This window comes from Aspergillus saccharolyticus (genome assembly GCF_003184585.1).
Source record: "Aspergillus saccharolyticus JOP 1030-1 unplaced genomic scaffold BP01scaffold_77, whole genome shotgun sequence".
NCBI lineage: Eukaryota > Fungi > Ascomycota > Eurotiomycetes > Eurotiales > Aspergillaceae > Aspergillus > Aspergillus saccharolyticus.
This window is the reverse complement of record NW_020290687.1, coordinates 64,468-77,448: the sequence shown is the minus strand read 5'-3', so window position 1 is coordinate 77,448 and position 12,981 is coordinate 64,468. Positions and strand designations below refer to the sequence as shown.

The window sequence follows — 12,981 nt, the reverse complement described above, 5'->3', positions numbered from 1 at the left end:
CAACCACCTCTACATCATCAACATGCGGGAAATGCCCGGTCTCCTCCACCACATCCGCTTCCACCCACCGTCCATCGACCGTCCGTCTGCATCAGACCATGTAGAGAATCCCCATGCGGATCGACACAGGGGACATTTTCCCTGCTGTGGAGTTCTTCGAGCCTCAGCTAGCCTGGTGTTGATGCACTCAGGGTGGAATTTCGCCTTGCATGCCGTGGACATGAATTCAAGCGATGGCAATTCGCATCCAGTGCTTGATAGCAAATGGCACTCTCCGGATTTTCCGAGGCGTGGTAGACGCCAATGCAACCAGCGTGAAGCCGTGTATTGCATGGCCGAGAACACTCGATGCTGCAGTCCGTGTCGATCTCCCCACAGATAATGCACCTCTCGTGTAAGGAGACTGTGCTATACTGCGGACAAGGAAATGGTTCGTGCTACCTGGACCCCGAAAGTGGCTGATGCGACACGAGCATAACTTATATGAAGCGACAGGCGTTCGAACGAAGCAGATCAGCAGCATGGAGTATGGCATGCCATTGATGACGAATCAGGAAGCCGAATTGGGAGCAAACCCGTCAAGCGATTTCCTCCTTCTGAGATGGGCGTGGAACAGGACAGTGTCTAGACAAAGAAACGGCAGTGCTCAAGGCGGATCATCGACGGCAACAAGGAGATGCTGTAGTAGAGACAAACTCCTCGAGTTCTTCGGGTATGCTTGCAATAAGCGAAATGTATCGGTTCCAACCAAGACCAACGGCCCGAGTTCTAGGGCTGACCCTTTCTATATATATACGATATACTTCAACTCGCATTCATGGCGCCATCGGGTTCGTTCACTTACCACCCTTGTCTACTTGGTTTCAGTCGCATCGACCACAGAATCATGGAGGCTCTGCTTGACCACGCATCCGCCAGGGAGCTCGAAGAGAAGTATGATGCACACACTTTGGATTTGCAGGCTTTCCAGACGATCACCAAACGCGCCCTCCGCCGATTTACGCACTATGCCATCGACGTCAAACTGTGTTGGGAGAGTCTGCAGCAGGTCCAGCTCGGCCGACATGGATCGGACCGGTCACGAACCGAAATGCTGGAGCTCGTGCGGCGTACTCACAGCCACGATCTCGAAGCCGTCTACGTGTCGGAGCCCGAATGGGACATGATTTTCCATCGGCTGGAACGCGAGTTTTGCTATCTCATCCATGACTTCTTGCGCACTCACCGCGATGAGTACAAGGACAACGCATTGCTGGCCCGTTTCCTGGCGGTCTTCCCCATCGGGGGCACCGCCCTGCCCGCCGACGAGGCGGTCTTGAGGGCTGTGCGAGCCATCCGAGAGGATGCGCGAGCCACCTACTACCCGCTGGGCGATTCGCACCATCCGGGGTTCCTTCTGTGTGTCGTGATCGATTTCGGCCAGCTCATTCTCCTGTTCCGGTGTTTGATCGCGGACCCCTTCGCGGGGTTGATCAGGGTTCTGGGCGATCCCTTTGAGTGGCCCGCGCTGCAGGACTGCTGGCCGTGGACCAGTAGAGTCCGTGCAACCAACAGAGACCCCTTCAGTGAGATGTGGATGCCGGAGAATCTGGATCCGGCGGTCCAAACAAACCGCAGAGAGATGGAACCCGGTGAGGCATGCAGCATCTGCCGTGTCGAGTTCCAGGAGGAGGATCAAGCCGCTTCGGGTATTGCCTGGTGCTCGCAGTGCGGGAATAACCTCCACAGCGCCTGTCTGTATCGCTGGTTGGGCGGCGCGGGCTCGTGTCCGTTGTGCATAAGGTTCTGGAGGTCGGGCAGGGAGGAGTAGTAGTCGCCCAGCCCTCCACTTCGTCTGGCCTGGCTAACATTTCTTGTTCGCACATTCCTTTTGAGATAGGGATTTTATGAATACTATTGATCAACATCTGTCTTTTGTCTTGTCTTCACATTGTAGTAGTAGCAGCAGCAGCAGCAGACCAATCATCTCCTTCTCCGTAGCATGGTAGCGCTATGATGAACCATTTCTCCAGACCAGGAGAAACGTGTATTGACAGTTCCTTGACTATATCAGAGGCTTCCGGCCATACACAACCTTACTGCACAACAGATCAGCTACCGTAGTCCATCAAACCCGTACCGGAAGCATCCCCTTCCTCCAACTTACATCTTAGTATACGAGTGCTGCGAGCGATCCTTCAGCTGCTGCCGCACCAGACTCTGCATAATCCGCGTGCGGTCCTGACTCCAGCCCAGCACCTGCGTACACAGCCGCAACCCGTACGCCTCCACAGCCTTCTCCACCATCGCCGCCTGCACCCGCCCGATCTCGCGCAGCCGGGGATCCTGTGGCCACGGCGAAAAGGGCAGGATGTAGGTCTGCTCGTGCACGTCCTCAAAGCCGTGCGCCAGCAGCCAGGGCTTCAGGTCGATGTAGATGTTCAGCTCCCGCCCGATCATGTGCCCTGCGTCGTTCAGCGCCATCAGGTATTCCATCAGCGGGGAGTCCATTGTGAGGGTCCCGTCGTCGCTCCACGCCCACACGGCGCTTTCTTGGAGTTCCAGATACCCGCCGGGTTTAAGGTGGTCGTAGGCCTGGCGGATGAGGCGGTGCCAGTCCATGACGCATCTAGCTGGGTTAATTGTGTGGGCGCTGGGATGTGAGTAGGGGTGGGGAAGATGGAGAGGGGGGCGGGGGTAAGGATCGTACCCGGCCAGGTTGCGCGAGTGGATGAAGTCGTAGGCGTTCAATTTCTCGAGCCAGTCGGCTTCGTAGTCGTCGACGAAAAAGTCGACGTTGGGAGGCACCCACGAGGGCTGGATGGGACTGAGGTCGTTGCCAACCACCATGGCGCCTGGATGGGAACTGCATGCACCAGTATTTTAGTCGTATGGGGGCGAGAGGTGGAAAGAGTCATACTCAGCAAAGTCGATGGCCCAGTTGCCGGTCCCAGTGCCGAGGTCGAGCACCTTTTGAGGATTCTTGATGGGCGCGTTGTATAGCTCGCCCCCCATCAGCATCAGGTAGCTGGCGCCGGGTGTGTGAGGGCTCATGGGTTATGCGTTAAGAAAATTGCCAGCGCGGAGAGCTCACATATGATGGGTCTGCAACCCGTTAGTGTATGGCAAGAACTATCACGATCAACAAGAGATTGAATTTTTCCTACCAAGTCCAGTCTTTCTTGTTCCTCTTCATCATTGGGCATCCTGGTCCAGATTATTAGCTGCTGTTGGAGAGAGAAGGGGGATAAGTTGGGTGTACATGTAGTGTCCCTACGGTCGCATGATGGGTTAATCAGAAAGAAAGAATCCAATGGAGGCCGACCATATTACCAAGGCCAACCTACCGAGCGGAAGCTTGCATATCGGCGGCCATTCTCATATTGGTAGTCGAGGATACTGGAGGAGAGGGAGTAGGTTTCCATGAAATCCTCATCGTAATCACTCCGACTGCGCAGCGACTGTGTGGGGGGGAGGGGGAATCAATCAAAAATCAGCCCCAAATCAACCCCCGGGGATTCACTCCGGGACGGCCCGCGCAAAGCTGGAACCATACCTCAGTGTCGGTTACAAAGTCTTCTGGTTCTTCTCCATCCTCGTCTTCCAGAGGGGCGATTGGAGGATTCAGAGGCGACGAGGGCGCTGCGTGGGGCCCGCCAGTCTCAGCGTAGCCATAGTCGTTGTGCCCTGTCGAATGAGGCCCAGGATGTTCAGTGGTGGTCATCGTGCTGTGCAGTGATTTGAGTGTGTGCAGGTGGAAAAAGAACAGGGCACCATGAGCACACCCTCCTTTACAAATAGGCGGGGAAAACTTGGGGATATTTAAAGGAAGATTTAAAGGATCATACCAGTCCATTCAATCCAGCAGCAAGATGAGCCTATAAAATACAAGGCTGGGCGGGGATCGAATCAATCGCTTAGCCTTAGGCGTCGGTCGGCCATCAGTTGCAGATCCATGCAGGAAGGGATGGAATGTGTCCAGTCGTGCCACCAAAAGGTTTCTCTCATCCTGTGAGCTGTCATTTCCACTAAAATCCTCTTAATCTCGGGGCACAGGAAATACTGCGATCCAAAGTGGGGTTTATGGGGAACGTGCGTGAGGGCTCCACGCTTAGTGTTTCCGCGGTGAGTTTTAGCGGTGCGCTTAACGCGTACGACGCTGAGGTAGGTATTTATGTATGTACATTCGCCCGGCAATCCCAGTGCGTTTGAGTAACGCAACCTCCCCTCACATTCTCAGGTACTTGTGATCCGCTTAGTGACGCTTGGGACGCGCCAGATGACGACGCAGAGAATCCCGGCGCGTCGAGGCGGCAGAAATGGTGAGGGTCTCGGAAATTCCCGCGGTGCAGACTGTACCCGCCGCCACACTTTGGGAGGCATCCCATTCGCCATTCACGCAGCGCTGGAAAGCCGTGCCTCCATTGCAGTACCAGTAGTCTTCCTGGCTGCAGGCGCCACTCAAAACACCAGAACTGGGGGACGACTCCGAGCTGGCCGCCGGGGTAGCCACCACAGTCGTAGTCGTGGTTGCGGGCGCGGAGTTTCCGTCCAGCGGATCCGCATCGCCTTGATTCAGCTGGGAGGTGTCGTCGCTGGCAGGGGTCGGCGCGGAGGATTCAGAGGTAGTCACACGAGTCTGAGTCGAAGCTTCCAACTCTGCAGCTGTGCTAGTGACGGCGGCAGCGGTGGTGGCCACCGCAGTCGTGGCCGCCGAAGTGGTGGTGGCAGCGGCGGTCGTCGCGGACGTCGCGGTCGCAGCACTGCCAGCAGTGTAAAGCGAAGGGCCTGGAATAGTGTAGGTGCTCAGCGTGTTCCAGATGTCCACGTAGATGCCCGGATCTGTCTCCTTGTACAGAGCCTCGCCCAGAGTGCCACTTGGGGTCGCTGTTTCGCTGCCAGTGACCTCCAGATTGATACACTGGGGGTAGTTCTGGGCCCCATTCAAGTTCTCCGCGCTGTGAAGTGCAATGATCTCGTGTCGCAAAACATAGTAGCCAGGGGCAATATCGCTGGGGATGGTGATGTTGCGACTGTAGCCGTCCTCAATTAGCTCATCGGTCGCCCACGTTCCTGGCACATCCGTGTCATCAATCAGGCCACCGGCATCAATCTTAAAGAATTCCAGAGTAGCCTTGTCCACATCAGCACAGGAGCCGTGGCAGTTGGCCAGATAAGTGATTACGGGCCCGTGATGGTCGGTAGGCCAAGTGTTCCAGGTCATCTGCACCCAACCGCCAGGGGCGACCGGGGCCGACAACGCGCCAGGCGAGGACCCCTTGTGGCAGATGATGTTGACGCTCTCGTAGTCCGAGGGCGAGACGTAGCCATCATCGGTGGCATTGGTGGACCAGGCAATCAACTCGGGCGGGTCAGATTCGAAGTAGTAGGTGTCGACCAAGTAACCCCCATAGGTGGTGCCGTCCACCTCAATGCTTGCGACGTAACCATGACCAGCTACCAGCGAGACCGAGCTCAGCAGCAAAGTGGCGATTTTGGAAAGAGACATGATGAAAAAATTGACCGCACAGCGGTGTCTGGATGAGAACGTGAAGAGAAGGGAAAGGACTTCAATCAATGAAGCCCAGAACGAATGAAAGAAGTGACGTGGAAGTAGGAATAACTGAAGCTTGGAGGATGCCCGAAACCCGCGGGATTTCTGGTCCTATTTAAACAGGCGAATCCCATGAGGCCGGGCTTGCGGTGGCGGAGTCGGATAGGACTCTAGCATCTTCAAGCGAGATCATCTTGTGCCTGGTAAAAGTCAATATTGTCTCTCAATGTCTACTTCAAGCTTCGAGGATGACTAGTCTGTTTCACCATCTGGTAGGCAGGCCAAGCTCGATCATTGTTTCAGCTTCGTGTGGAGACCGCGGAAACACGCCATAGTTAAGCGAGATTGTAAGTGGGCCGTTAGTTACGGTTGATGCTGTCTCTCGCGTTGTGAGTGGCAAGCATTGCGAGGCCCTGAGAGTCACGGATGGACCGACAATGATGCAGGTGTAGATATATGGACTGTGCGTCGATGACGAGGAAGAAGGAGAGGAAGGTTGAAGCTGGTAGTAAACGCACAAGCGAAGGGCCGTTATCACGTGATTGTTCTGCTGTCAGAACAGCGTCCCCACGTCACGTGCCTTTCCAGCATTTGGCTTGGTTTTCTTCGCGCCAGAAGTCATGTGAGCTGCTCCGGCTCAATCTTTCCCCGCACACCATCGTTCGCCTGCATCCATCAAGCATCCATCAAGCATCCATCAAGCATCCATCAAGCATCCATCAAGCATCCATCAAAGCATCCATCAAGCATCAAGCATTGACGCTTCCCTCACTTTAAGTGCAGGAATCAAGACTTGTACCTCCTCAATGGCTCCACGGTCCAATAGGATCATTGGCCGTACCATCTCGGATTCATACCGTTATCAATCGACCCCGTTCCGAGGCAACCTTGGCCGATACGAAGATAATGCTGATAAGCGCCACTGTCTCCGCTAAAATGCAGTCATTCTCAATCGGAAACCGATAAGACGTCCATCTCAACCTGCTATATGAACCCCGGGCTCAAGGGCTCCTTCACAGGTCATAGGAGGTAAAGTAATCTGTACCTCACGACGTGCTGCGATGGAGCAACTACCGCCTGGTCAGAAGTCAAGTTCGTCCGTATCAATCAAGAGTGAAAAGGTGGTTATAGAGCCGCGACAAGACCAACAGGATGTGGAAGTCGGTATGGTGGCAGCCCTGCCTCATGAGGGATCAGGGCTCAAACGCAACTTCAACATGATCAGCATCATGGCCCTCGGGTTCAATACTTCGAACAGCTGGATTGCCATCGCAGGCAGCCTGCCCCTAGCTATTGCCGGAGGGGGCACCGTGACCTTACTCTACGGTATCTTGGTGGTCTGCTTTGCCATGTCCTGCACTGGACTCAGCCTGGCCGAGCTGGCTGCAGTGTATCCGTCCGCGGGTGGCCAGTATTACTTCACCGCAATGCTGGCTCCGGCACAACACCATCGATGGCTCTCCTATTTGTGTGGAATGGTTGGGATTTGGTCATGGGTCGCCATCGCGGCGTCGCTGTCGTTGATGATTACCGAGGGTATTATGGCTTTGGTTCTGACCTATCACCCGACATTTGTGGCGCAGTCCTGGCACTACTTTCTCCTGTATCAAGCTGTGCACATCATGGCCATGGCATATAACGTTGGTCTACTATCCAAGACAGTCTGGGTCTATGATTGGGCCTGTACGTACTAGGGTACCGTGAATGATCGAAGAAGAACCTTTGCTGATGAGCACAGTCTACGCTTCCCTCGCCTTATTCGTGATCACCACAATCGTCTGCCCTGCACGATCGACGGATCATGCGGACTCCTCCACCGTCTGGAGTCATTTTGTCAACTCCTCCAGTGGTTACTGGTCAGATGGGATCGTTTTTTTGACCGGTCTCTCGACACCGTCGTATATGCTCATTGGTCTGGATGCCACAATGCATATGGCAGACGAATGTCTCACTCCCGCAAGGACGATTCCGCGTGCCATTCTGTCGACCGTAAGCATCGGCTCTGTGGCTGCCTTTGCGTTTGCCTTGGCTATGTGCTACAGCGTGACCGACTTCGACCGCCTGATCGATTCTGCCTCGGGGTAAGAGCAAAGCCTGTTGATGGCGGGTTGGGATGCTGACCTGAAGGACCGATAGTTTCCCAATTTACGATCTTTGGGCACAGGCAAGCCGCTCGACAGCATGTGCGACTGTCTTCCTCGTCGTGACGATTGCGATCATGTTCGTCTCTGCTTGTGCGATCCATTCGACTGCCTCTCGGTTAACCTGGTCCTTTGCGTGTTACAACGGACTCTTTCTTTCTGGGTACCTGAAGCAAGCGAGCCAACGAGAGGGGGTCCCTGTATACGCCCTCGGTCTGAATTTTGTTGCGTGCTTTGTGATCGGCTTTCTCTATCTAGCCTCCTCCTCGGGTCAGTTGCCTTCAGAGACCTCACCATAGGTTGTACTCACCGACGGAGAACTAACTCCGACATTCTAGTCTTTAATGCATTTGTCGGAACTGCCAGTATCTTGTCGCAAATCTCCGTCACCCTTCCCATCGCATTGCTTATCTGGCAGCGCCGGTCTGCGGCATACCTCCCTCCGGGCCGCCACTTTGGTCTCTCATTAGGCCTGGGATACTTCTGCAACATCGTCGCCGTCATTTACACTATGATTGTGACGATCTTTCTCTGTTTTCCGACGTCCTTCCCGCTTACGGGTGGTAATATGAGTATGACTCCCCTCAATCGACTCGAGGAGATCAGTCACTAACTCGGTTGCACCTATAGACTATACCGCTCCGGTTCTCGGGGTCATCGCCATCCTAACCGGACTTAATTGGGCGTTCTACGCACGTGGCCGCTACGAAGGCGCGCATGTCGGATAGCGCTTGTAGACGAATATGTCTCTCGTACTAATTAATGATATGACGTGAATAATCGAGCTATCTCAAAAGTGTTTCCGTAGGATTTTGTGATGTGGATTGGGCGAGGGGCTAATGATCCCCACGGGGTGGTGTTGCATCGGAATGTCCTTCGGAACTGTTCCTATCGATCACCGTTCTAAATGAAGGAGATAAGACTGGAGGCTTAAGCAGACGGGACGTAATATATGTGCCTAGGAGGGATCGAATAGATCCAGATCCATATGAATGCCCGTGCATAAAACATATCACGTCAGCAGCTGTCTGTTGAATAATTAAAAGGGGCAATTCATTCGAGGGTGGGTATCAATGCAGGCAGGGGGTCTGATCTGATAAGGGCTCGTCGGATGCATCCGGGCCCCGCACACAACGGCCGCCGAATTATCCCCGTTCTCGGATCCGACAGCCCTGCTGATGCCCGACTTTAAGCAAAGATAGGGGGGCAAACCGGGGTTATAATCGAAGAGATTTGCTGCTGAGAAGGGCTCGCGTGATCTCCTCTTATTCTGTCCTGCTTTTTCCTTTTCTTCTTCTTCTTTTTCTTTCTTCTCCAGCAGAGCGTTCTACTATTAACACCCATCTCCCCTCAACACCACACCCGCCTCTTTTCATCCATTCGAAAATCAAAATCCCTCGCTCGTTAATTTAAGACCGGATTGAAAGGACAATTGCACACTCTTTTCCAACTATCCTCTGTTTCAGCATCGTAAAGGTACTACATCTCCCGTTCGATCAACCCTGAACCGCACTAAACCATCCCACAGACACCATGCTCATCACCCGCGGCTTCTCCTTAACAAACTTCGTCATCGCCAGCTCGGCCCTCTGCTTCCAAGTCTGCGTCCTCTACCCCTGGCACGAAAAGCTCGAAGACGACTTCAAGGAACTCAAGAAAGAACACCTCCGTCTGCTCCAAGAGAATGAGGAGAATCGCGTGAGAGAGCTGCAGAGCATCAAGGACCACCTGGGACTCCTCCACCAGAAGGTCCAGTAACCTTGAGGCCTGAGGACTGGTGCGAACACCAGACACTACTACATGCATGCATGCGTGCGTGCTCTGTCCCGGCTTAGAATATAGATTACAGGTATAGATGGCTGGGAGATGTACATATTTCGGGCGCGAATCAACGTCTTGTTTACATTACAGAACTTCCCCAGCCGTGATTATCTTCGTTTCTGTCTCGTGAATGCTGATTTATGCGATGTCTAAGCCTCTATGCTGAGACCCACACGAGGAATGAAAGCACTATGTAAGTCCCGGACCAGAGAAAAGAGGCTTGACTTTGACAATCTGGTGGTATAACAAACGTTCAAGATCGGTCACGAAGGGATTCTGTGTCTAAACAAACACTCCAGGGCTCTGATGAGTCCCATTGGAAGTCCCATCCAAACTCCCCTGGGCAGCCACGTAGGCAGCCCCGGTCGCAATCTCGTTGGTGGCCAGCTTGAGAGCCCCCAGAGCCCCTGGGCGCAGCAGCCCTCGCGCATTCCTGTCCGCCCGCACAAAGGCCTGGTAGTTGGGAAAGAGACCCTGGGGGTCGTACTTGTCTCGAATCTGCAGAAATTTCTGCAACGCCGTATCGGTAATCACTCGGGTCTAGGACCTCGTTAGCTGGGATCATGAATACTTGACCAGGGATTTTTACTCACATTTACCTCCTCCCAGGTGGGATCCAGGTCGAACACAAACATACCCCCCGCGACAGACAGTGCACGTTCATACCGCTCCCGAATGTGTTGGCGCAGCTCGGCCTCCCGCTGGGGGTCTGTCCAGATGGTTGCAGTCATGAGGTACAGATCCAGGGGCAAGCTTAGCACCGTCTGGCTCTCATCGGGGCGTTGGTCGCAGTGGTAGATGTACACGTTGGATAGACGGGTCGGGAGCTCCAGCAGGGCCGGCTTCATGGCTGCCAACAACTGTCTTAGGGTTAGTGCATGCTTGCGTCGGACCGTGCACAGAACGAAGATATACGGAGCGCGCGCAAGAGACTTTAACTCACCTGAGACAGTGAACACCCCGGATCGCTCAGAATACTGTTGTTGTGGACGCGTGCGCCCGGCCCGGGCCCAGCTTCTGCCGCGGCCAGGATTTCCTCGAAGGTGCACTGGTGCGCCGGCTGTTTGTCCAACATGCAATCTGCGACCTCGTCCGTCTGGTCATAGGCGCTCAACAGGGAATGGGCCTCGTCCTCCGAATTGGCGTAGCAGTACAGCAGCAGCGTGAGGTGCAATTTGGCCCCTGCCGGGACGTCATCCCCGGTCGCATCGGGGTCGTCCTGTGCGTAGGCGATGGCCAGGTTCAAATCCGTCGCCTCCTTGGGCGTCGCCCGTCCGCATTCAATGGCCCAGGTCATCAGCTTCTCGTAGTTGGCGCTGTTGATCTCGAAGAGCAGCGTCCGTTGCCAGGGGGTCTTCGCGGGGATGGTGCGGCCCCAAAACCGCGTCACGACCCCGAAGAAGCCCAGCCCGCTGCCGCGCGCGGCCCAGAAAAGGTCGGAGTAGTGGTCGCTATCGGCCAGAACGAGATCGCCGTTGGGTAAGGCAATTTCCATCCGGGTGACGAACGTGACGGCGGCCCCGTAGCCGCGCATGAAGAACCCTTGTCCTCCGGCAAGGAGATAGCCGGCCATAGCCACGGTCGGGGCATGACCAAAGGGGAAGAAACGGCCGACTTCACTCAGCTTCTGCGATACCTCGCCAATGCGACAGGACGGGCCGAAGGTGATTTGTTGGGTGTCTTCGTCGTAGTCCACGCGTCGGTTGAGGTTGGTGGTGTCGATCATGATGCCGTCTTGCACCAGGTAGGGGGATTGCGCTGCATGACCGGAGGACCGTACGCTCACGGTGGTCCCCAGCTCGGCTGCTCGTTTCAAGGCGTTCTGGACATCGGCGACACTCTCCACGAGGTGGATTTCACGGGGATACCGAGGGGCCGCCGCTGACGGATTCATCACGCGGCATCGTTCGTACTCGGAGTCTCCGCGGAGGAGGACCTTCGAGGAATATTCGGGATGGGTGATGTATTCAGGTGGTGCCATCTTGATTGAGCTCGATGAGATTTGATTTGATTGATTTGACTGCACTTGTTTGCGGGAATCAGTCGAGGACCAGTCCTATTATCATCTATATAGGCACTCTTCCCCGTCGGTGGTGACTCTTGACGTCACTGTCTGTACGTGGCTTGATGGAGGTGAGTGAAAGCTTATCCCACAGCAGTGTCTCTACAAGGCACCATCCACTGGTCGGGAACTGTACCCATGGTTGGCAGCTGGTGGCATGTGGTGCAGCATGCAAGGGTGAAGCCAGTGCTGAAGAGACTCTGGGATGACCAGGGAAAGGGAGCATTCAACCGGGAGGATCAGCCTCCAACACAGGCTTCAACCTGCCTTTTTTAACCATTTGGAATGTCTGAGACAATGCAGACGATATAATCGAGCAGGTGAATGACGATGGATGATGGATTGCACTGTATTGTGTTGCAGTGCACGACCATCGCGTGACGGGGATGGTGGCAATTCGAGCCAAAGTCCCAGCGCATCACCCTGCTTTTGGTTCCAGAGAGAGTGTTTCGATTTGTATGCTCGACCCCAGCCTTCCTTGAACATACGACAGTGCAGCAATCATGGATATACTGTCTCTTGGTATGACTTCATGCTTGGAGCGTCCTCCAAGGCAGGGGAATTAGGCAGAGGGGTTGATGGTTCAACACAAGATGATTGTTGTGAGTATGCATCCAGACAAAAAAAGGAATCGTTCTACGTTACGCAGATGCTACAGTAACTGATCATTTTAGGGCTTGCAACCCGGAGCGAGGGCCGATGTCGGGAATGAATTGTCTTCCCTGATGCCAATCTTGTTTATTTTTATTTTTATTTTTATTTTTATAATTTTTTTTTCTTTTCTGCACTCGCTGGGCTCCACTTGGCAAGAGGGGAAAACGGCACGGTATCAGTAGCCGAAGTTTCCCTCGGGCTTCTCCCATGGATAATGACTCGACGGAGGACATATCACAATTTCCGTTAGCATCCTTGGGACGGGTCATACCAGTATCTAGAGCAAGTGAGGTCTCTTTCCAGGTGCCCAGAACAATCCCCGCAACCAAGGCTTGATTCCCGGCTGGATGAAACAATCCTTGTCAAGTGTCAACCTTACTCTGATGACATCTGCCAGAGACTGGGCCCCCTCGATGAAACGGAAATATGGCCAGCGATCTCAATCGCCAACATCTGGCTGTTGCTGGTGGTCGGTCCTTTACGATCGGACAGGCCCACGGCCAGCTTACCATGAGTTTCATGACCTACCCCGTATTGACACTAGTTATTCGAAGCATGGAAGCGTCTCTCACATGGCCGTTCCAAGTCTCTGGCATCACAATCGATAATGTCATGCAAGGGGCGGGAGTCTGGACCTGGTGGTTCTCATTCTGTTTGTTGTCTTCAGCGAACTGCCACATGGCCGACCCGATCGGCTTTAGGGGCTCGTGAAGCCGCGAACGGACAGGTTAACAAGTAATCCATTGAGGGCCCGAGCGAGGTGACTCGTA

The 12,981-nt window shown here is 54.4% G+C and overlaps 6 protein-coding genes across 6 annotated transcripts; 3 read left to right on the top strand and 3 right to left on the bottom strand.

Annotated features, from left to right (window-relative positions):
- Window positions 1-886: 886 nt before the first annotated feature.
- BP01DRAFT_387556 (uncharacterized protein) lies at window positions 887-1,890 on the top strand (the record flags this gene model as incomplete). Its single annotated transcript, XM_025577746.1, has 2 exons — window positions 887-1,766; window positions 1,880-1,890. 2 exons carry the CDS (start codon window positions 887-889, stop codon window positions 1,888-1,890), a joined length of 891 nt encoding a protein of 296 aa, XP_025426212.1.
- Window positions 1,891-1,927: 37 nt separating this feature from the next.
- BP01DRAFT_225497 (class I SAM-dependent methyltransferase) lies at window positions 1,928-4,034 on the bottom strand. The gene is made up of 9 exons (XM_025571176.1): window positions 3,828-4,034; window positions 3,536-3,707; window positions 3,327-3,440; window positions 3,242-3,252; window positions 3,147-3,186; window positions 3,074-3,084; window positions 2,900-3,007; window positions 2,147-2,845; window positions 1,928-2,078 (listed from the first exon to the last, which is right to left on the bottom strand). The coding sequence occupies exons 1-9, from the start codon at window positions 3,833-3,835 to the stop codon at window positions 2,045-2,047; spliced, it is 1,197 nt and encodes a 398-aa protein (XP_025426211.1). The 5' UTR covers window positions 3,836-4,034; the 3' UTR covers window positions 1,928-2,044.
- On the bottom strand, window positions 3,908-5,891 carry BP01DRAFT_361459 (lytic polysaccharide monooxygenase auxiliary activity family 9 protein). Its single transcript, XM_025576159.1, has 2 exons — window positions 5,800-5,891; window positions 3,908-5,733 (listed from the first exon to the last, which is right to left on the bottom strand). The coding sequence occupies exon 2, from the start codon at window positions 5,486-5,488 to the stop codon at window positions 4,235-4,237; it is 1,254 nt and encodes a 417-aa protein (XP_025426210.1). The 5' UTR covers window positions 5,489-5,733; window positions 5,800-5,891; the 3' UTR covers window positions 3,908-4,234.
- A 329-nt stretch (window positions 5,892-6,220) lies between these two features.
- BP01DRAFT_330400 (amino acid transporter) lies at window positions 6,221-8,459 on the top strand. Its single transcript, XM_025573008.1, has 5 exons — window positions 6,221-7,216; window positions 7,272-7,614; window positions 7,670-7,944; window positions 8,013-8,246; window positions 8,305-8,459. The coding sequence occupies exons 1-5, from the start codon at window positions 6,595-6,597 to the stop codon at window positions 8,400-8,402; spliced, it is 1,572 nt and encodes a 523-aa protein (XP_025426209.1). The 5' UTR covers window positions 6,221-6,594; the 3' UTR covers window positions 8,403-8,459.
- Window positions 8,460-9,207: 748 nt separating this feature from the next.
- On the top strand, window positions 9,208-9,432 carry BP01DRAFT_308835 (uncharacterized protein; the record flags this gene model as incomplete). The annotated part of the gene is made up of 1 exon (XM_025572359.1): window positions 9,208-9,432. One exon carries the CDS (start codon window positions 9,208-9,210, stop codon window positions 9,430-9,432), a length of 225 nt encoding a protein of 74 aa, XP_025426208.1.
- Window positions 9,433-9,628: 196 nt separating this feature from the next.
- BP01DRAFT_225456 (FAD-binding oxidoreductase) lies at window positions 9,629-11,683 on the bottom strand. Its single transcript, XM_025571175.1, has 3 exons — window positions 10,439-11,683; window positions 10,089-10,355; window positions 9,629-10,035 (listed from the first exon to the last, which is right to left on the bottom strand). Exons 1-3 carry the CDS (start codon window positions 11,474-11,476, stop codon window positions 9,778-9,780), a joined length of 1,563 nt encoding a protein of 520 aa, XP_025426207.1. The 5' UTR covers window positions 11,477-11,683; the 3' UTR covers window positions 9,629-9,777.
- Window positions 11,684-12,981: the final 1,298 nt, after the last annotated feature.